General features: G+C 42.5%; 1 protein-coding gene across 1 annotated transcript in view; it reads right to left on the bottom strand.

The window, feature by feature from the left end:
- Positions 1–22706, bottom strand: part of PAH (phenylalanine hydroxylase) — a 66277-nt gene extending 43571 nt beyond the window's left edge. The window contains exons 1-3 of the mRNA XM_053586694.1: positions 22539–22706; positions 18899–19006; positions 3965–4148 (exon numbers count right to left, since the gene is read on the bottom strand). Of these exons, the coding sequence (XP_053442669.1) occupies positions 3965–4148; positions 18899–19006; positions 22539–22598 (352 nt within the window). The 5' untranslated portion in view covers positions 22599–22706. The remainder of the gene's footprint in view (positions 1–3964; positions 4149–18898; positions 19007–22538) is intronic.
- Positions 22707–23332: the final 626 nt, after the last annotated feature.

Below are 23332 nucleotides of genomic sequence, written 5' to 3'. Positions count from 1 at the left end.
CCACTAGATGTAATGTTATGCAGAAGACTCAAAGGGAAAGGTAAAAGGATTAGTAGATTGATCGATGGAAGATATTAATGCTCTTTCATGTTGGGTTGAAGAAGGATTTGAGGTCATCAGGAGAGAGGGGAGCAGGAGAATAGACTCAAGTATTCAAAAGACTCTGTGGATTAAAATCCTATTAAATTCACATCAGCTTCTCCAGGAGGCATTTGAGAAGGTTGGGGTTTCTTTAACATGTCACCGTAATTAACCTTCCCTTAAGCTGTTTTGGGTGGGGAACTTTAGCAATTAAGGAAGTGAAAAACTTTCATTTTCTATCATCCACATGGCTTTCTGAATGGATGAAAAACTAGAGTGGAAAGTGGTTTAGCTTAATTGATTTGAGGGGTTCAGATCTCCCACTTGAACCTGCTGTCAGACTCACCCCTGAGATCTGAGACCTTCAATACAAAGGGTATTTTGTCTAGAGAAAGAATCAAAGGTTCACATCTACTATGATGCTTTTCTTCCTCTGATCATTCTCCCACTGAGACCTACAGAAAGAGCAACTTTGCAAAAAGCTGGTTGTTTTTCCTAAAAAGATCTGTTTCTGGTCCCAGACTCCATTTCACAAAAACCACCAAAGAAAGGCAAAAGGCTGTCTCTTTCAGCAGGTACGCAGCGGTGCCCTTTCAGCATCAGCTGTTGTGGCACAGGTAAGTTAAGGTCAGGTGGGGGCAGGCACTATGGAATGGGGAGACCAACTAGCCAAAGAGACAAGGGTCATGAAAACGTATGTTGTTTTAAAGGGTTAGTCTTAGCCATTGTTTCTTCACTAGGCAAAATATCATGCCAACTTCAAATACCAACACCCTGCCATTTTGAGCAACAGGGTGAGAACCCTGCCAGGGAGTTGAATCTGGTTTATGATCGGCTTCTGATAACCCTGGCAGTGATTAACTACACTGATACCTCTGGGTACAAACATCAGCTTTTGTATTTTCACACTTCCTGGGACCTCAGAGTTAAACACAAGCAGAGAAGAGGCTGAATTCCATCAGCCCCACCTCCAGCGCAGCACTGGTCCTTCCTCTGTGTTTACCCATTGTCATGCACCCCCCTGGCAGACTGTGAGCTCCTCAGAACAGGCAGGGTGACCCTTTCTCTCCAGCTGCTAGCACAGTGGCCAGCACAGCGGCATGCAACATGCCCATGCCCCTGACCGCACAGAATCCACTCTGTGCCTCAGGCAAGTCAAGGCCTCTGTCTTTACAATGAAAAATTAGGGGGTCTGTAGGGCTCCATGACTCTGCGGTCATTTCTCAGATCTCAGAATCTCTGAAAAAGTAGTGTGCACAGGCTGGCTTTCGATGGCTCCTGTGCTTATGCTGGTGTCTATAATGATGATGGAATGATGACAGTGGTACGAACAGGGAAGACCTATTAAACCTTCAGACGTGCTCTGTTCCATCCTCGGTGTGATTTCATCAGTCCTTAAGGCAGAGGCTCTTATACTCCCATTCGATACAGTGGGAGACTTCAAGGGACAGTCATTTGCTTCAGGTCACACCCGTGGTATGCCCTGATTCTGGGATCTGAGCTCTAACTCTCCTGTTATATCCCTGCTAGGACCCCCTTCCTGCACCTTCTGATCAGGCTGCCAGCCCTCCAGCTGGTCGCCTCCATTTCCCTGGCTGCCCCAGGGGCTGCCTGCCTGCCTGCCTGTCAATTGCTTTGACTTCCTCCCCCAGGGCTCCAGCTGGCCCAACTTCCACCTGCTCCAACCAGGGGCAGAGTTGCCCCAGGACCAGACAGCCCCTTTGTCCGGAGGGCCTGCAGCTCCTGTTGGGAGCAGGTGGCCGGAAAAGCAGGACAGGGGAGTCATCAGTGAAGCAGCTTGGGAGGTTAAGGGGAAAAAAATGCAGATAGGGCTGATCTAGGAAGGAATTACAAGTTCCTCCCTGACCTGAGCCCATCTGCCTGGTGTCTTCTGTCCTCAAAGGCAGGGCCTTGGGGTGAGCTTCCTTGCACCAGTTTACAGGAGGACAAAGGCAGAAAAGAAGAGATTTTCTAGGAAGACCTTGCAGCTACCTTTTAGAAAATGTTTACCTGTCCTGTTTTATGAGGTGGCTATTGTTTCATTTTAAAGCATTTCTGCCCATTAAAATACTATTTAAGATACAATACTTGAAATCTTCTGGACCTAAAGTCTTCAGTATTTTGCAAAGAAACTTGATTTTACAGTAGAAAAATAACTGAATATTAAAAAAAAAGTCATCACAGTGATCACACACTTAGGGACCCAAATGAGAGAAACATTATGTACACACAAAACCCTGCACATGAATGTTTATAGCAGCTTTGTTCAGGATCACAAAAATTGGAAACAACCAAGATGTCCTTCAATAAATGAATGAATAAGAAAAACCTGTGGTATATCCCTACAATGGAACACTATTCAGCACAAAAGGACGTGGAGGAACTTGACATGTGCATCAAAAAGTGAAGGGAGCCACTCTGAAAAGGCTGCTGCAGGAGCCCACCTAGATGACCTTCTGAAAAACAAACAAACAAACAACAACAACAACAAACAAAACCCCAGAGACAGCTTTTACTAAAGCTGAGTGGTTGCTGGAGGGAGGGTATAAAGGAGGAGGAATGAATGGCTGGAGCACAGGGCATTTTTAGGGCAGTGAACCTACTCTGCATGGCATTGTAAGGTGGATATATGACCTTACGCATTTGTCAAAACCAGGAGAACTGTGAACACAAAGAGTGATCCCAGATGTGAGCTATGGACTTTAGTTAACAACAATATGTCAACATTTGCTCATCAATTATAAAAATGCACCCACATTAATGCAAAAGGTTAACAGGGGAAACTAGAGTGGGGGCAGAGTGGGAGAGAAAGAAGGCATATAGAAACTCTATACGCTGGGCAAATTTTCTGTAAACCTAGTAGTGCTCTAAAAATGTCTATAAAAAAAGGTCCATCTGAATATGCTTTGACCCCTAAAAAGGGGATCACCTTGCTCCTCCGTATTCTTTAGAAGCTAATTATAATCATAACAATAACCACGTACCATCATTTATCCAGGCCTGCTCTGTTCCAGGCACTGTTCTAAGCACTGTGTGTGTTTCATTAGCAAAGGCTCCAAAAAAATTAAGGTCAGAGCAGTTAAAGGGACTCGTCAGGTGTCTCAAAGCAGCAAGTGAAAGAAGCAGCACTCGGAACTGAAGTCGATTCACTCCCCAGCCCATATTTATCATTCCTACACTCGATTGCTCCCCTCCCCCCAGAGGACAGTGGGCAGCATTTCAGTAAGCAGATAATGGAACTGAGCAAGTCATAACAATTCCTGTGTTCGGCCATTCATTCACAAATAGTCATTGAGCATTTGCATACCAAGATTTGTGCTAAACTCTGAGGATATATATATATGACAAGAGAGTCTCCCTGCCCACAGGAGCTCCTAATTTAGTAGAAGAGACAGATAAAGAGATGGGAAATAAATGACAATGAAAACTCCAGGGACAAGGAGCCTTGCAGTCCCAGCTTCAGGAATGGCACATCAGGAGAAGGACTCAGGGAGAATCTTATTGGTAGAACAGAGGTACCTAGACATCTTGTTTTGAATTTGCATTTATTCACATAGAGAAAGTATCCCAGACACTCTAACCATCTCACCTCTGGAAATAGATGATCAAGTTCAGGCTAATCCAGAAATGAAAAGGATATACATAAATGGCAGAAACAGAAAGAAAGCTACTAATATAAGAAATAACTGTGAGTATCTAGAGGAAAGGAAAAAAGAACTAACATTCATTATATGTCTACAGTATGCTAAGCACTTGCTGAGGTCCCCAACCTGCAATCACTGCTTCACCCCACCCCCCCCCTTCAGAGTAGGTTTTACTTTTGCTGTTACTTTATAAAGACAGGGTACAGTCACTTAGGTCACAAAATTCCTCTAATTCTTACCTGTGTCTTTCTTCTTATCTCGGGAAAGCTCATGGACAGTGGCGCCAATGTCATGTCTCAAGATCTTGATGATGTTTTCCAGGGCAGGCGCGCTGCGTTTATCCATGTAGGTGAAAAACTCATACTCGTCTTTCTTTAAACGAGAAGGTCTAGACTCAATGTGGGTCAGATTTATATCATTCACCTGGAAGACAGAATGGTGCGTGTGAGGGGAAAATTCTTGGGGCTAATGTAAACCAAAGAAGCGGAACCAGAACAAAAAACCCACCACAACAAAATTCAGAGTTGAGGAATATATTTTTTTAAAAAAAATAAGAGTAGAAGAAAACCCTTAAGTTTGCAGAACTTGTTTACTTTTTCTTCCTTAACACCAAGAATCCAATGGCAAGGCGGGGCGGGGTGGGGGGATAAATTTCAAATGTCACAAGATTTAGTTGCATGGATATCTGCTAAAGGCCTGCAATGGCCACCATGTGATTTTGGTTTGGTTCAAATATTTAGGACAGTGGTTGTCGAAAATATTTACATAGTAAAACTCCCTTTCCCAAATGACATTCTGTAGAATCTTAATAAACAAACAATACAGAGGTAACATTGTTGTGCTTGAATGGGGGCCACAGAGGTCAGGCCTATTGAGTTTATATCTACGTTTTAATTTATACCTGCTATGAGTCCTTAGACATATAATTTCATGTTCTTCATCCTCAGTTTCCCCATCTGTAATTTGCTGGTCATAATGGTACTTGCTTCATAAATTCATAGGGGGCATTTGGATATGATATGTACACACCTCCTGGGACATGGCAGGTGTTCAGTAAAAGTTATTTATTAATTATCACTCATACATTTATATAATTACTTTCTATCCCTTCTAGGTGCTTGGGACCCATCAATGAACAAAACAACAACACTTTCCTTTATAAAGCTTACATTCAAGTAGAGGAGTTACAAACAACAAACACAAGAGATAATTGTTTTATAATGATAAGGGCAAAGGATGAAACACAAGGCACAGCAGGGTGAAAAGGATGGTCAGTCCTGAGGAGGGGGTCGGGGGAGCTCAGACTGCAGTATTAAATATGGTGGTCACATAGGGCCTCATTGAGACGATAAGGTTTATGGACAGTCCTATAGGAGTTGAGAGAGGTAAGGGCCCTAAGTTGGCAGCATGCCTGGCCTGTCAAAGGTATAGCCACAAGGCCAGGATGACCAGAGCAGAGGAAGTAAAGGGAGAAATAATATGAGACGGTGTCAGAATAACAGGGGTGGTGACCGTTCATGGAGATCATTGCAGGCCATTTCAAGGAGTATGGTTTTGATTTTGAAAGAAATAAGGATCTTTACAAGGTTTCAAACAGAAGAAAAATATGAACCCACAGGCTGAAAATAATCAGTCTGACTTCTATGTTGAGAATGAACTTTGGGGAATAAGAACATTGAGAGGCCATTTCTGAAATCCAGGTGAGATGGGATTGGTGGTGGTTGTGGCCATGGGTATACAGGTAGGGGGAGTGGGGAGAGGTTACATTCTGCACAACCTGTGTAATTTTCTCAAAAGGATCAAAATTATCCAGGGACAAGAGAAGAGCCTGTGGGTAAGAAAATAGGAAAAAAAGTCTATGATATTCCCAAGTATCACTCTTAGATTTGACTATGACTTTGATTTACAATGTGGCTGGATGAAGACTATCTCAGAAATCCAAGGGGAAGAAGAAGGGATCTCCCATCTCCCTGAAGAGACTCTTCTTTAAAATCAAATTTTGTGGGCCAAGCTAGGTATTAAGGCAATGCAATAGAATAAGATATTTCTATTTAGACCTTGGCCACCCTGCCTCCATCAGACCATTTTTAATGGTTGTCTGATAGTCTGTTTTAAGGACATGGTCATGAAATCTTTAACCAATACTCTAGCGATGGGCATGCAAGTTGCCTTTTATTTTTTCCCACTAGAAATAATGGACAGCATTATAATTACATTTTTGCCTACTTGCCTAACTGATTTCTTAGCGTAAATGCCTAGTTGAACCAAAAAGTATTTAAAAGAGCTTTTACATACTTTCCATTTCCCTACAGAAAGCCCGCACTCATCTATTCCGCCTTTCCCCAAGAGGACCCATACGTCCCACCTATTCCAACATTTAAGATTTTCAGTATTCTCGACCTGATAGCTCATAGCTCATTGCTTAATTTTTTTTAAATAATTGCTAATGAGACTAAATATTTTTCCTAGGTTTGGTGGCTATTTTTATTTCTTCTTTTATGAACTATAAATTTATGCCATATTTCTGCTATACAGCATGTGTAATGATGAGTAATCATTGTTTATATATTGATGTTCATGCTGTTACATATAATTTTTTCAAATGACCATTTATCCTTGACCTATTCTTAAATACCTCTATGTAAAAACAATTTTTTTTTGAGACAGAGTCTCACTATGTCGCCCTCAGTACAGTGCCGTGGCGTCACAGCTCACAGCAACTTCAAACTCTTGGGCTCAAGCGATTCTCTTGCCTCAGCCTTCCAAGTAGCTGGGTCTACAGGCACTCACCATGACAACACCAGGCTATCTTTTGTTGCAGTTGCCATTGTTGTTTAGCTGGCCTGGGCTGGGTTTGAACCCGCTACCCTTAGTGTATGTGACTGGTGCCGTAACCACTGTGCTATAGGCGCCGAGCCTGTAGAAACAATTTTTAAAACACACCTAAAAACTGATGGAAAATAACAAATGTAAATAGTCTTAGAGTTTTTTAAGGCGGGTAGCTTCAGTGTGTTCTCAGGAAAAAACAATAACATTTTCCTCATCCCTGCCTGAGAATCAAGGTTTCCCTTCTATATCTCAAGTGCTGCCTAATTTTAGAATCAAGTTCCCAGGAATTTTCTGATTTATTGCGACATCTGCCCGAGTGTGCTAGTTGCAAAATAACCAGGCAGGAAGAGGAAGCACAGGTAGGTTGCGTAAGACGTCCAAATACATCCTCTGTTAAAAAAAGAGAGAGAGAGAGAGAGAGGGAGAAAGTCTGGAGGACTGCAAAATCTTATTCACAACTGGATTATCCCTTTCTATGAAAGGGGAGGGGTGCAGAGGACGGGGACACGTGTCTCATTATGAGACACCAGTGTGTTCTTGCAAAACCTGGACTCTTTAAACTGGTTCAGATGCAGAAATGGAGCAAAAAATAAATGTTGGTCAACAGCAGAACTTGGCAGAGTCTAGCAAAGTTCCCCGAAGCCCCAACCTAAACAAGTCAACCTACAGTCATCAGTTGATGTCTCCCAGTGGGACGTGTGCACTGCATGTCAAAACACCCCACTAGCAAGTTCACGCAAAGAGCTGGAAGCTGCTTTGATTAAGTAGCATCATTTGCAAAAATGCTGATTATTTACACCAGCTACTGAACCTCCACGTCTTCACATGGTGATGTTTTAGCTCTTACAGCTTTTATCACACACAAAAATATTATTTACTTAAGTTGGTTCCCAAATGTAAATGCTTGACAAACCATCTGCTACTTATTCAAAGAGTGTGTGATTTCACTGGTAGGGCTGATCACCACACAGAAAGCAAGGAGTGTTATCTGCCCTTCATTAAAACACACAGTAGGGGTCACCTCAATATTCAACTGGACAAGTACCCTGAAAATAGAACTTGAACAACTCTAAAATTTCAAAGATACTGAAATTCACCAACCTTCTAGTGGAAGACGTACATCTTTTGCTTTGATTGTTAACGCTGTAAGGTTGAAAAGAACATGCGTGGTTATAGTAATGATTCCTTTTTGCATGGAAATAGCACTTTATAGCACAGATTTTTTTTTTTTTTCTTTTGTAAACAATGCTTTGAGGACGTTCGGGAAGATGTGAAAAAAATAAAACAAAGATGAAGGCACTTTTCTGTAGGTAGCCAGACAGGGAGATATGTTTTTTCTATTCTCAGAGTCAATGAATGGTTTCCCCGCCTTATCCAGACAAGGACAGATAAGTGAACATTCCACAAATGTCAGTTTATTATTATTATTATTATTATTATTACTATTAAGTCAAACACACAAAAATTAAAACCACCGGGTACAGTAAATACAGTAAGTGACCTCAAACATATGTTCTTCCAGAAGGCACAGGATGAAGTCATTATTCATGGCCTCTGACAGCTGTGGCCAGGTAAAGCAACAGGAGGCCCCGGCTGGGGAGAGAGAGAATGGGGAGGTGGGAAGGCCAGGGAGATAGCAGCAGCTCTCAGGCTTCCTCTGGCAAACAGAGGTTATTTCCTAAACAAAGCAAAGAGCAATGTCATCCTTCTTGGCTCAGGAAGAAAGAAAATGGGAAGATTTCAGCTGCTGTTTACCTAAGTTGAATTTCAAAAGAGATAGCCAATCCCTGAGTTGTGTAGAGCAGAGAACACCTCAGAGGCTGAGCGAGAATGAACACACACCTCTGGCATGCTTATTTGGGGAAGAGTTTCGGAAAGGGGGGAAGGAGAGGGAGGGGCTGTGTCCTGGGGGGGAGGGAAGAAGGATGGGAAGACGGACCAGGCATGAGCAGTGCTCTCCTCCCCCACCTCCCGCCCCTTGAAGCAGCCACAGAGAAGATTCTCCTAACTAACCATAAAACAATTTATGCCCCAGGACTCAGTTTTAGTAATACTGGCGATCTAACTTGTAGGAAAAAAGATCACAAAGCTTTTCGCCAAAATTTCTAAGCTATAGCTCAGCACCCATAGCTCAGTGAGTAGGGTGCCAGCCACATACACTGAAGGTGGTGGGTTCCAGCCCGGCCTGGGCCTACTAAACAACAATGACAACTGCCATTGTTGTCATGATAGCTGGGTGCTATAGCGGGCACCTGTAGTCCCAGCTACTTGGGAAGCTGAGGCAAGAGACTTGCTTAAGCCCAAGAGTTGGAGGTTGCTGTGAGCTGTGACACCACAGCACTCTACAAAGGGCAACATAGTGAGACTCTGTCTCAAAAAAACAGAAAACAAAACAAACCCCCCCAAATTTTTAAGCTAATAAATCCCCCACCATGAGGGGATAATTAAGTGGACTGTAGCATAATCACTCAGTAAAATGTTATGCAATTATTAAAAAGCAAGTGAGCACAAGGACCTGCATAAAACACAGCATCAGCAATTCCTTCAGGGGACGGCCACAGTGGTGGTCTGTAGGTGCTGAGCTTAGGGGTGATTTTGCTTCTTTGTTTCTTTCTATTTTTATCTTTTTCATTATTCAACTTTTCTTAAAACAACATATAGTACTTTTAGAACGAAAACTGAACTTTATATATTAAATGGGTATAATGATAACCACTTGGGAAAACAGTTAGAATAGGTCTAGGTATGTAATCATTAAAAGATGTTTAAATAAACTATGGCCAGACTAAAAAAGTACAAGACTATAGCAAGAATCATCAAAGGGGGTCATAATATATAATCTTAGAACAAGATTATATGTAACTTCTACTCATTTGCCCTAAGTCTCAGATGAGGGAAATTTCTGGTTAATTATATACTGAACATCCAGCTGAATTGTTTAAATCATTTCTTTCCCATTTGAACCAATCTGTTAATAATTAACCATGTAGTTTGTTATGCTATTTCCTTGTTGGGTTTTTTTTTTTTTCAGCTTATCAGTGTGGATCCTTAGAAACCAATAATTTTGGTTACTAAGAAAGGATTTAGAAATTAATCTCCAAGCCTGGGTAGGATGGATTATAGATGTAGTAAATAAATTTTCATTTTTCAACAAGAGGACTATGCAGGTTTGTAAATTGACCGATAGCCACTCACCACATCTTTGGTGAGGGATAAAGAAAGAACTCCTGTTAACAACACCCAGGCAATACCTAGGGAAAGACAAAAAAGGTTTAGAGTTAAATTTTTCAAAAATAATTTCAAGATTTGTCCAATAATTTATGCATGAAAGACAGCAGCATAAAATGTTGGTTAATCAGGACTCTGGAGCAGAACGTATGGGCGTGGCGAAATCAATCATCAAATGGAACTGAAACCACTTTCCAATCCCATTCTTAAGGTAACTTTTTCTAAAGGGGGATTAATGCCAGTGAATAAAGCTACAAAAACACAGAATTCATCATGATGAAAAGTCAACTAGTCTTTCTGGATCTTTTCTGGACCTGAAGCTTAGGACCTCATCTCTTCTCCTTCCTTTCAATCCTTGAACAAAGGATAATAGTCTAAAACTAATCTGAGTTCAAATTCTGATTCTGCTTGGGCTTCTTCCATGACTTGGCTATTACGAATTGAGCTGCAATGAATCACCTGGTGCAAATATTTTTTTGCAAAGTGATTTTTGGTTGAAGCCCAAGTGCCCATCGATCCACGAATGGATTAATAAATTGTGGTATATGTACACCCTGGAATACTATGCAGCTTTAAAAAAGGATGGAGACTTTACCTTTTTTATGTTTACATGGAAGGACCTGGAACATATTCTCCTGAATAAAGTATCTCAAGAATGGAGGAAAAAGTATCCAATGTACTCAGTACTTCTATGAAACCAACTTATGTTTACTCACACTTTCTTATGAAAGATAGAACACAACTATAGCCCAGGACGAAGGAGAGAAATGGAGTGGGAAGGGAGGGGAGGGGAGAAGTTTGATAGAGGAAGGGTAAAGGGCAGGACCACAGCTATGGAGCATATGAGAGGGGTACAAGTCAAATCTGTCAAGTGTAGAATATAAATGTCTTAACACAATAATCAAGTAAATGAGGCGAAAGCTATGTTGATTGGTTTGATGTAAGCACGTCAGATTGTATAAAAAAATCAACATTGTACCCCACATACGCATAAATGTAATCATGATCTATGTGTATAGGACTTAATAAAAATAATAAAGCATTGATTGGAAAAAGAAAAAAGCAAAACAAAAAACAAATTCTGCTTTTGCCACTCTCTATCTTTACACTAAATGGCCAAACTGAATTTTTGTGTATTTGTGTTTAAAGTAAGAATAGTATTATTGCCTGGCAGCTCAAAGAGACGTAAAAAGGGAGGAAGCCCAGAACACAATTTGGGGTTTGTGAACAGACACGTGCTGGGTATTCACTGTACCCTGCCTTCTCAGCTCGGTACCAGTACACACTTCCCCGGGAGACACAGCACATTACATTTTATCAGTCATGTTATCCTTTAGTATTTGTTTTACCCCAAATTTTTCTCAGGTCTTTCCCTGAGAGCATGCTTCAAAAGGAGAAGGAAAAACTGAGTGTATTTTGAGATGAGATTAGACTGGCAAGGGAGAACTTTCTGGACCACTAAATGCTATCGGTTTGGAGTATGTAAATGAAGTTATGTCCTGGCCTATTTCAGAGGCTTTTGAGGACTATATCAAAGACATTTACAAAAAATGTCTCAAATCACTGGTCTCAAGTAAACAGACAGCAGCTTCCAATAGTTCATTTAATTAAGCACCTTCCACATGCCAACCTCTCTCTTCAAGGTGCTGGGATCCGACAGTGGACAGAGCAGAACAAAACCCCATCCCCTGTGCAGCTTGTGTTCTCAAAGGACAAGACAATGGTAACAAGGCAAATAAGTAACACGGATAGTCTTTAAGTGGCATTCAGCACCGCAGAGGAAATAAAGCAGAAAAGATGCTCTGGGTCTGCACCTGTGGTGAGGTGGAGGTGTCATTTCCAACAGTGCGGTCAAAAAATCCTCAAAAAAAATTGGGTGACATTTAAGCATAAATCTGAAGTCAGAAAGGACGAAAGCAAGTGCAAGGGCAGTGGCTAGAACAGTGCATGACGCGACTGCAGACTATCAAGGAGGCCAGGGTCACGGACGGAGTGAGCGGGAGGAAGGGCGCGAGACGCCAGGCAGAGAGGGGGCCCAGAGGACACAATGGCACCACGTTGGCCATTTCCTGAGTTTTGGTTTTTAACAAATATTTTACCTAAAATAAGAAGCAACAGGAGGTAATTAGGCAGGAAGGAGATGTCATTTGACCCCTGTCTCAGGAGGAGCCCTCTGGCAGCCATTTTCAGCACAGATCAGAGTGGGATAGGATAGGCGCATTCTGGAGGCCACCACAATATTTGGGGCGAGAAATTATAGTTGCAAAGATTAGTGAGTAGGTCTCACGGGAGGGCAGGCACGATTTCCTACATCTTTCAATGATTGCTGAGAGGCCCAGCAATAGCCCTGGCTGACCAAGTCAGAGGAGGCCCCTTCCTGCAGAGACCTGGGCTAGCAGCCTCATCAGACTCTGTTCCAGGCTGTAGGGAAGTTAACTTTATTTTCCTTGTGTTCCTTTTTCTATAACACCAGAGTGATGAGATATTGAGGACCAAAAGGGCCTGGTGGAAGGTTTCAGTGCAGACTACTGATGAGCAGGCCTAACTCAAATGCCATCCATGGGCCATGGGATGCTGTCTGAGCAGGGACAGTTTGAGGTCTAACTCCATAATGAAAATACACAGAAAGCAAGCTCTGTGCTGCCATTCCTCAAATATGTCTGCCTATGAACTCTTTGGCAGCTAAAAACAACGCTGGTTTTCCATCTAAGATTCTGCTACTCCATTGAGTTATCGGATCTGTACAAAATGTTCAGTGCAAATTGTTTGTACAAACAATGGAAACAAGCCAAACGTCCATCAACAGAAAATGGATAAAGTATAACACACAGTGGAATAGAGAGAGGGGAAAAATGGATAAGCAAGAAATATATGTGTGTGTGTGTGTGTCAGTATGAACAAATCTCACAAACAATGTTCACCACCTTCTTCCCAGAACGGAAAACCACAGAAGCACAATTGCAACGTGATTTTAATAGTATGAAGATTAAAAGCTTACAAAACTATGCTATATACTTCACAGAACTACTGGATATCTGTATATAATTAAAGATGCATGGGAATAACATATATCGAATTTAGATTAGTAACCACTTCTGAGAAGAGAAGTATAAGGGGGGAGGAAACTTTAGTGATTGCTGCAATGTTTTATCTCTTAAGGAAGGAGTGAGTGACACGGGTGTTTTTTATATGATTATCTATATTTTGGGTTCTGAATAAAATAAAAATGTCAGCCAGGTTGCAAGAACATTTTTTTTTTCTCCAGTGGTTCTCCAACCTCTTATTCTGACTGAAGGAGAAATGTTCCTGCGAAACATTTGACTCCTCTTGGCTTCGTGAACCCAAGGCCAGACGGAACAGCAGTCCTAGTCATTCATCCTTGATCCAGTCCTTCCTGCCAGGCCCCGGGATCAAACATAGCTCTTTAAAGTTCAGACCTCAGGGTCATAAATGTCATATAGTTGCCTGCACATCCTCTCTGCCCCCAGGAATGCTGAGGTCGTCAGATGGTAAAGAGTTTGAGGATTCTGTGATCTGAACGCTTGTATGCTCTCTCTCACCTTAAGCCAGTTGTTCTTCAATTTAAAATTTACTTCTCCCTTCCTTGGGTTTCTCCTTGGCAAACCCTTCAGGTTTCAGCTTAAGCATTCTGTCTCCAAGAAACCTCCCCTTCCCCATGGGTTAGGACGTTCGTGAAACCTTGAGCTACTCAAAGAGCTCACTGCATTCTTCATCGCCATCGCCTCTTTGTGTAGAGACTGTTAGCTTCCTAGGGAGAGAAGATGGCTGTTTGGTTCACTCCAGTATTTCATATCTATATAGAGTCTGACAACTATAGGAAAATAGGAATGAAATGCATAAATGAGAAAGTGTGAATATCCAATTATCCTCTTGGCAGGAGTAGGACACAAGAAGTGGATATGACTAATATGACTGTGCCTTTTCCCTTTGTTTCCAAAATATCTGCCTACTGTGAAGACAGAAGGTGAACTTTGGAGCAATTTGTTGCTCTAAGTGTGTAGCCTCAGGAAACTTGCATAGTCTGAGACTCTGTGTCTTTATCAATTCATGGATGCTAAGCAAATATAGCCAAGTACCTCGGAGATGGCCTTGGAACTCAGGGCTCTGTGTATCTGCGTGTTTGTTGGTTGCACAGTAAGGTGAATAATGGAGAGTTGGTGGAGGACATTTCTTCTTTGCAGCATCCCAGGAGCCTACTTCTTCTTCAGTGGCCCATTACTAAGATAAAGCTCGTAGTAAACACTCGCAGGAGACTATTTTCCTAAGGCAAGGGACTTGTGCTAGTAGAGGCGGCAGAAAATGTCTAAATCAATGGATAAAGAACTGAGAGTTGGAGGAATCTACTGAAGGCAGTGGGATATTTACAGGTTGGTCACCAGGGGTTTTGCTATTTTCTCAATTATTTATTTGGCTCCAAATTCACTAAAACCTCTACTTCATACCCCCAACCAACTCACCCAATGCATATAAAACACAGTACCTCTGTATTGCTTTTATAAACAACCCTATTTTCTTGCATTCTGCTGTAGTTACCAGCTGAGGTCACGAGGCCATAAGCCCATCATTGACAGGCAACATGGTCCCTTGATGGGGCAGTCTCGCTGGAGCTAATCATCTATGCAGGAGAGGAACTTTCAGGCAGTGCATCCAACCTGATCAAGCTGGATGAAGTCTGCCCCCCACACCATCGATCTCACTTTTTCTTTGAGGAGTTTTGTATGTACTACGGGAAGTGAGGGGCCAAGAAAGCCTCCAGCACATGGAATCAGGTTGCAGGGGGAGAGGGAGATAGTCTAGGTTCACATTACTGCTAGTCTTTCATTTATTATTCTGAGCATTTAGCAATATTGGGTTCAAATGCCCTGGTTGCATGGGGGGATTTTCCTGTTCATTAAGCACAGAGTTACTGGAGCAGAACTTAGCCAGGAATTCACAGGGCATGGGTGATTCTCCCTTACCAAGTGTCCTCCCACTCCCATTGCCAATCTCTGGGTGGATTTTTTCTTCTTTATCAAGGAAAGATAAGCTTATGTATACCATATGTTTTGCTTTGATTTTGACCTGTCTTTTGCTGTCAGTAGTAATGGTTGAAATCAACACCTCCAGTCCTACAGTTAAGATATTGCCTGTAAGTGACTTGAAATACGGTCCCTGAACCTTCTGATTCTCATCCTTTTGGCTCCGAAGTTTTATGAGTAGAAAATAAGCAGAATTCCTCTTCCGTGGGTTTCTTTCAGATATTTAAATAAAATTATCATGTCCCCCACCCTCCAGCATCTTCCTTCTTCAAGCCAAATACGCCTAGTTCTTTAACTATTTTTCATATGGCCAACCCAGGATCCTCTATGAATATGGTTCATGATGATAGCAAACACGTACTGAGTTCTTATTCTGTGCCAGACACTGTTCTAAGTACTTTGCATGTACTAATTCATTTAATTTTCTCTGAAGCCCTACAATATAGGCTTATTATTACCTTAATTTAAAAAATGAGGAAACCAAGGTACTAAGAGGTGAAATAACTTTTCCGAGACCATCCAGCTCGTAGATGGTGCAACTGGGTTCTGAGTCCAGTTTGCCTCCAGAAAAGATACTCCTGACCCCAGTGCCGCTCTAACCCTCGATGCTCCAGACCTAGTTTCCACTGATAGTTCAGCTCACAACTCTGTAGCAGTTTAAGTTTAGTGCCTGGAAGATATCTTAGGTCTTCCCTAAAGAAGGTCCCATGATCAAATACATGTGAGAAATTTTGAGATCACCTTATGTTTTTTAATTATTCTTTCAGGTTCCGTTGAGGGTATAAAGAACTCGTTTAAAATGTTTGCATTTATTTTTGAAAATCTTGGGAGTAGTAAGCAGTACTGTCAGGCATTTTGTATAATGTCCTTTGCTTAAGACTTGCCTGATTTTTTTTCTACTTGTTGGACTGGGGTTATGAATTCTGGGGGGATGAAGACCATGGAGGCAAAATGTCGCTTCCTTGATCTTGTCAAGGGTACACACCATCATTATGACTTATTACTGACGGCCTTGATTTTCCTTTCTTTACTATTAAGAAAAGTTTGTTTTAATATTTGGCTCCTTTTGTAAGGATGCGTGTCTTGGTCACCTGGCTGGGGTGTGTTTGTCATATTTCTCCAGTGTAAAGTTACTCTTCCCCACTTCCGCTTTCGCACCATGCTCTTTGTAAAAGAGTTGGAGTTATGTTCTTCCTCTCTGAGGATGGAGAATCTACTTAAATTGCTTGGAATTCTTTGACATGAGAGATCAGTCTTTTCTTCATTTATTTATGGGTTCGATCACTAGATTTAATTATATTAAAAAACATAGGTTAAAAATGAATGAATTAAAGGGTGGCACCTGTGGCTCAAAGGAGTAGGGCGCAGGCCCCATATGCTGGAGGTGGCGGGTTCAAACCCAGCCTTGGCCAAAAACTGCCAAAAAAAGAAGAGTGGATTCAAAAATATTTCTTCTTAAAACCCAGGGCAGAAGAGTAAAAAGATTCTAATCTCCTTTGCTCCTATTTAACATCAATTTCATTCTTATTTGAATACCTAATATGTAAAATTCTGGGTCCATTGGGGAGTATAAAGATGGCTGGGACAAGGTGCCCTTCCTGCAGAAACCATCCATACGACCAGACGGAAATGCACACATTGAACAAGGCAAATGTGAGCTCAAAAGTAAAAAGATTTTTAAGAACACTGAGAAGACAGTGATTCATTCAAGGAAGGCCAGTGCCATTCCACAAGGATCACACGTGGGGTCAAAACTCTTTGTAGCCCTCTTGAAATTCTTAATAATGTATTTTTTAATTTGTGTTTGGTAAGCAAAGTCCAATGGGACAATGAACTTGGAGCCTCAGCTCACATGCAATCCCACCTTCTGTCCCCTGCTCTTTAGCAGGGATATTAGAGAGCTTTTTCCCAGCTTCCTGTACTCTGGGCCCATCCAGCCTCCCTCCCTCTGCCTCCTCTCACTACAGTTGATGCCCTTTGGCCAGAATCATGACCAAGTGACAGGAGTTTGTAGGGGGGGCCTGTACTCTGCTGCCACTCTCCCCCACTGGGGACTTGGCAGGTGATTTGGTGGGTGACTTGGCCCTGGGAGAGCCTCTCTCCCCACCTCCATCCAGAAGTTGTAATCTCCAGGAGGAGGGGGATTACTTGTCACTGTGGGTGGGTACAGCAGGTCCATGGAAATGTGAGATAGATTTCCCCAACCTTTGATGCAGCATGGCTGTCAGTCCCCTATTGGCTGAAGGGCCAACCCAGCAACTAGATAGTCACAGTCCCCATGGAGGGGGAAACAAAAATAGCGAACCAAAAACACCATGACAAGACCAGAGAGAGATAAAAGAAAAGACAAAGTTGTGTATTTTAGTTAGTACTTTTAGAAGTGCTTGTTTCCTGTTATTTGAAGAAGAGACCCCGCGTTTTCATTTTGCTTTGGTCCCTGAAACTAGGAAGCCAAACAACAGTTAAGAAGAGTAGGTTCTGAGTGCAGGAGGCCTGAGTCCAAATAATATCCCCAGTGAATGCTTTGTGCCCTAGGGCAGGCTTATTTAACTTCTCTAAGCCTCAATTTCTTGCTCTTAACAATAGGAATAGAAATAGTCCCTCCCTCATGCTATTTTCATAAGATTTAGTGAGATTGTGCCCCTAAAGTTGTGGTCACTGAGAGACCGTCTCAAATCCTTCCCAACCTCCACCCCTGCTCTCCAACTACTGGTAATATTTGCTTCCCTTGTTAGATCCTCATGGAGGCAGTTTTCTTCCTTGCAACCCTTTGTGGTCCCCATCTTTGGGTCCCTCCCATAGCCCTGAGAACATCTAGGTTTTCACAAGATGTCTCATTATATCCAGCCATATCCAAAAAGAGTTTGTTGCATTAGTGACCAAACATATTGAATGCTAACTATGTACACAGCCCTGAACACTGGGATACCCCTGGCTCCCAATCAGCTAGAGAAGTCACAGATATTTGCGTATAAAGCATCCTCAGGTAGGAAAAATCCCAGCTAAAACACGAGAAAAGAACTTAGGAGGAATCTGGATGCCAAAACCTATGTGGAGTTATGTGACGTTTGTATGCCTACCTAAAGCCAAAATCAGCATTTCCTAAACTCTGTTTAAAGTCGTTAATAGGCTCAGTGCCTGTAGCTCAAGAGGCTAAGGCATCAGCCACATACACCAGAGCTGGCAGGTTCGAATCCAGCCCAGGCCCACCAAACAACAATGACAACTATAATCAAAAATAGCCAGGCGTGTGGCAGGCACCTGTGGTCCCAGCTACTTGGGAGGCTGAGGCAAGAGGATCGCTTAAGCCCAAGAGTTTGAGGTTGCTGTGAGCTGTGACACCACGGCACTCTTACCCAGGGCAACAGCTTGAGACTCTGTCTCTAAATAAATAAATAAATGAAGTTGTTAATAAATATTCTTAAAATTAAAAGGGTCTACAGTCAAGTAAGCTTGGAAAATGGTACATACATCCTTCTGGAATGACCTAGTGTACATCAGAGTTTTAAAGACTCTAAAACTCCTACAACAAAGAAATCCGATAAAATAATATGATCCCAAGTTCCCTAAATGTATTTACCATGGAACCCCTTTAATCATGAGACATGTTACCAATGTCTTGAAGAACATTAGCTATTTTCTAGGACAGAGTTTGGGGTTAAGCTGCTTGAAGAAAGGAGTGGTGTCTTCTTTCTTATCTGATGCCTAGACATAGAAGACAATCAGCACTGGTTTAGAGGATAAAAGAATGAATGGTTCTTTCATTTTCTTTTTGTTTAATCTTTATGATGACATGCCACGTGTGTCTAGCCATTTCACAAACAACATGATTTCATCACAAAATCCCTGTTGAAACTGATACAGCTTCATAACCAGCACCATATTACAAATGAAGAAACTGAAGCTCAGAGATGGAACAACTTCACCCAGGTCCCATAGTTGGTGAATGTAAGAGCCTGAACTGAAAATCAAGTCTTCCAGCTTCAGCTCCTATGCTCTTTTCAAGGTGTATAACTAGAAAATAACATGGCCGTTTGATATGCCATCATCAAAGACAAACATGAATGAAGCACTTGCCTCAAATAAGCGCAAGACTTTAGCCAGTGCACCAACTTCTTCTTTGAGTGAGAAGATCAGTGATATGGCACCATTTTGATTGGAGTTTTCCTCAATATAGCTTGTTTCCTATAGGATAAGATGCATTTGGTTAAAACCTTTTCTGCATTAAATCTCCAAAGATGAGGCAAGCATGAACTCTTTTTTTCTAGTTAAGCCTTGGAATACAATGAACCACATATATTCTGTACAGAATTGTATAATGTGAGGGAAAATAAGTGAGCCATGATGCTACTGGGTCAATAGCATGACATGGTACTTAAAAGGTCCCAGGAAAGCCCTGAGGAATACAGTGTGTAAAGTATTGCAGATAGAACGTGTTCATTTTGAGCCCAAAGAACTGTTTGTTCTCTCTTTTATTTTTCTGCTAAGCCATTTTGGGCAGATCGTTTACCCTTCTTAATTTCCTCGTCTGTAAAATCATTATAATAATACACCTTGTCAAAACAGTATTTCATTCAGGTGATGAAATAAAGAAAAAGATAAGTTTAAATAGAATATTTAGTAGATTGTTAAGAGAAGTATATAAAAATGATGGAGATAGTGTAAGTAAGCAAGAATGACCTCTGGGCCTTTGGCAAAGAGGTCAGGAAGGACTAACTTACTCCCATATGTCAGAACCTGTGATATCTAATTGCTGAAAAATAATCACAAAACAATAAACACACACATATTTCAGAAGATGGGTGTCTTAAGTTAAATAGAAAAGAATACTCACTACTTCACGTGACAGCAAACTAAGGTAGGATTAGGGTTGACCTTCCAGAGTTTGCCAAAATATTTACCTAAGGTTTAAAATAATATATAAAATCCTATGTGTATTCAACAACAGTATCATGTACCTAAAACTGGGAAACCATCCCAGATGATTCTTAATCACCCCAAATTTTGAAGCCCTGATAAATATACAGCCATTTTTTAAAATGATTTTTTCCAAATGTATCTGCAAATTCATATTTACTATGTGATAAGGGACTGTTCTTTGTCATTAATAGTATAAACACTAGGGTCTTCCACTGACTTCAGGAGCCATAGCTGGTACTTTTCTCAGTTAATTTAATATTATCATTGGCAGCAACCAGCACTATTTTAAGGGTTTACCTGCAACCCATTTAGTTTTCACACAAGGTAGATGCTGATAGTTTGCAAATGAAGAGGTAGACTGAGCCAAATTAAGTGGCTTGTCTTAGAGCACCTAGCTAATTAGTGGTGGAGTCTGGACTTGAACAGACCCAACAACTCCACAGTCAGTCTACTCTATCCCCCAGGGACACTCAACCAGGACAATAACTTTCAATGAAAGAAATACCATGGAAGTTTGTGAAATGGTGTGTTTGTATAAATTTAGATTCCAGATTCCCACATTGTTGTGTTAATCCAGCTGATCATGGGCTCTTGAGAAAATCTCTTCCAGAATACATTTTTATTGGTTTTCGACAGACATGTGAGTTGACTTACAAACACATGAAAACCCAGAAGGTTTTACCTCTAAAGATGAACTCTTTTTTTCTAGTTAAGCCTTGGAATACAATGAACTCTTGAATTGAGAAAAGTAGCTCAGAAACTATTTGGCAGAAATGGGGCAGGAAGAAATATCTTCTCTAGGAAAAAAGAAGGAAAGAATTCTGATCATTGAGCAATACATTAAACAATAGAAATATAGGGTCTTTGGGTGTGGATGGTACATGTATCTTGTTGTCTTTGAAAAAGAGCAGTATTCAAATATACAGGCAATATACTTAGGCCAAGATATTCTGGGGGTACCATCTTTCAATCTTAGTGCTTTTGGGGGGTTATGGTGGGAGGTGTGTATTGACATGTGTGAGTATACACACATGTGCACACACACACCTGCAGTGTGAGACTGCTCGAAACAAGAGGCAGACCTCCTGTCACGGGCACAGTGTATGTCTATATCCAGCATTTATCCACAAGAGGAAGTGTGGAGCACAAGAGCACAGAGAAGTGGAAATTGGCGGTTCATTTTGCTAATTGTTTACTGTCTGTCTCCTGCACTAGACAATGTGTTTCAACAGAACAGAAACTCTGCTGTGCTTGGCACACAAGAGGTGCTCAGTAAGTCTTTGTTGGAATGAATGTGACGAACCCCTCTTCTAGGACAGGGATGGGACCTTTAGGAAGGCATAAACTTTGTCTCTTTTGCAGACTTTCAGAGATGTAAGAATTCAAATTAGTCTTAAAAACCAATCTAGTCCAACATCCTCCACCCCAATTTTACAACACGAAACTCAGCCTCCTCCCCTCAATTAAGTGACTTCCTATAAATCCCAGGCAAGAACCCAGGATTCCTGACTTCACATGGAGCAGACTTTCCATGAACAGGCTCTACCATCCTCAGTGCCTGACGTGCTGATCACCCTTCCTTCCCGTGTTCAAGATGCAGTTTTTAAAGCAAACAAATCAGTTCTGGCCAGACCAACACACCTGCACGTTCCTGTCCTCCAGGACTGTGCTAGGAGCATTCCAGTGCTTGTTCGCTTATTTGCTTGTTCGCCCAGGACATGAGTATCTTTATTCCCATTTTCCAATTGAGTAAACCTGAAGCTCTGCAGAGTTAAATGCCCTGCTTCTGGTGCAGTGATGGTGCCAGAGCATGCCCAAGACCCTCCTCCTACTAGTTATTGGTAGTGACAGTTTGAGTGTTCTTAGCCTTCTCACCCAAGCACCACACAGCATTTCCACAGGAAGTCTCTGTCTCAGGATCCAAAGAAAGGAGGCAAAGGTCAGCAGTCTGTCTAGTTATATCAACTTCGACGTCCACTTTCCTGTTCTCTCCAACATCGCACTCTGTGTAGACGATTGTTCTCCCTAATCCTGCAGATGACCAGGGACTTTGGTCTCAATTTCCCTCCCATGTCTGGGCTTTCTGTCTGAATCTTGAATCCAGGAATGTGATTTCTTGTGAATATGTAAATCAAACTAAAAATGGATTCTGCATTTTACTCACTTTCAGAGAATGCCAGCAGATCCCAGGGAATGGCACACAGCCTGGGCATTGTCCCCAGGTCACATCTGTGATGCCTTCACATCCCACACCCAGGCCGCCGACTCCTGTTCATTTTCCTCTCTGCTTGGTTTCTCGCTCCTCAGGTCTGAGTGAGTCTCTGTCTGACTCTTCTTCCCAGAGCGAAAGGAGGATCCAGTTCTCACCATATCACCTTTACAATCCCTGGCCCAGAGACCTTTGTAAACATCACGGGAGAGATCTAGAATGACCTCCATTCCCCACCCTAGAGCATTAAGGAGCAGCTCCTTCAGTGTGTAGACGAGAAAGCAGGCAACAGAGATGGATAGGGACTTGCCCAGAGACACACAGCTGGTTGGTGGCCCTCTGGAGGCCAGACACCCAGTCCCTAAAAAGCTGCTCTTTCTTCTGAAAGCCACACAGGACTGATGTTCTCCCACTTGGAAATAACTGTTGCAGTCAGGTCTGACTTTCTAGACATCCTCATCCTCTTCAAATGAATTCAGACGCCTTGGTGAGCTTAGGAAACTGAGCAACACCAGCCTTGCTCAGACCTCTTTCCCCACGGAGAGCCCAACTCCCCTCCCTGATCCACTGAGGCCGGCCCTGGCTCACCTGTCCGCTGTCAGAGAGCTTCCTGCCCACCAGTCTGTTCTCCAAGACCACAGCTGTCATGCTGGCTCAGCGGGAGGGAGGTCTCTAGCGCTAGACTGAGGTCTCTAGCTCTAGGGCGTCAGCTGCTGTTAGGTTTGCAAACAGCGCGCGGGGGTGAGGGTTTTAACCTGGCGGTAGGGCGGAGAGGAAAGACTCCAAGGGGTGTCTCCTGCCCCGCGTGTGCCCCGCCCCGCAGGAACGCCCCGGTGGTGGGCGTCGTCCGGACGCCCTCGGGCGCGCAGCCCTCCTCCCGCTCGGAGTCACCTGCTGGACCGCCGGCCCGGAGGGGAGGGGTCGAGAGAGGGAGTGGCGGCTGTGGGAGGCCTGACTTGGCTGCTGGCCCTGGAGGACCTCAGGACGCTGAGGGCCATGAGACAAGTTTGACACTTGTGGATTCTCAAAGCCTAGGAAGCGGGTTCCCTGAAATTGGAGTAAACTTGGTAACAATGATAAAAATAATCCGTGCCCGGCCAGCCCTCCCGCCCGTTGAAACAGTCAGGATCCTAATTCAAAAAGAATGTTTTGTTGTTGTTGGTGGTGGTGGTGGGTTTTTTTTTTTTTTTGGTTTCTTCTATTAACCACTGAGCAAACTGCCTTGATGTGTCCTGGCTTTAGAAGACTCCAGGTAAATGACGCTGTGAACCCAGCGCACAGTAGCTGGAGAGCAAAGATAAGGGTAACCTGGGCTTAAATCCAGTCTCTGTTCTCCAGCTGTTTACGTCACTCCTGGGAGTTCAGAAAAGAGGATTGGGGGG

Source organism: Nycticebus coucang, chromosome 3, assembly GCF_027406575.1.
Source record: "Nycticebus coucang isolate mNycCou1 chromosome 3, mNycCou1.pri, whole genome shotgun sequence".
In the NCBI taxonomy this organism is placed as follows: Eukaryota; Metazoa; Chordata; class Mammalia; order Primates; family Lorisidae; genus Nycticebus; species Nycticebus coucang.
The sequence above is the reverse complement of the archived record's forward strand: the minus strand, read 5'-3'. Positions and strand labels throughout refer to the sequence as shown.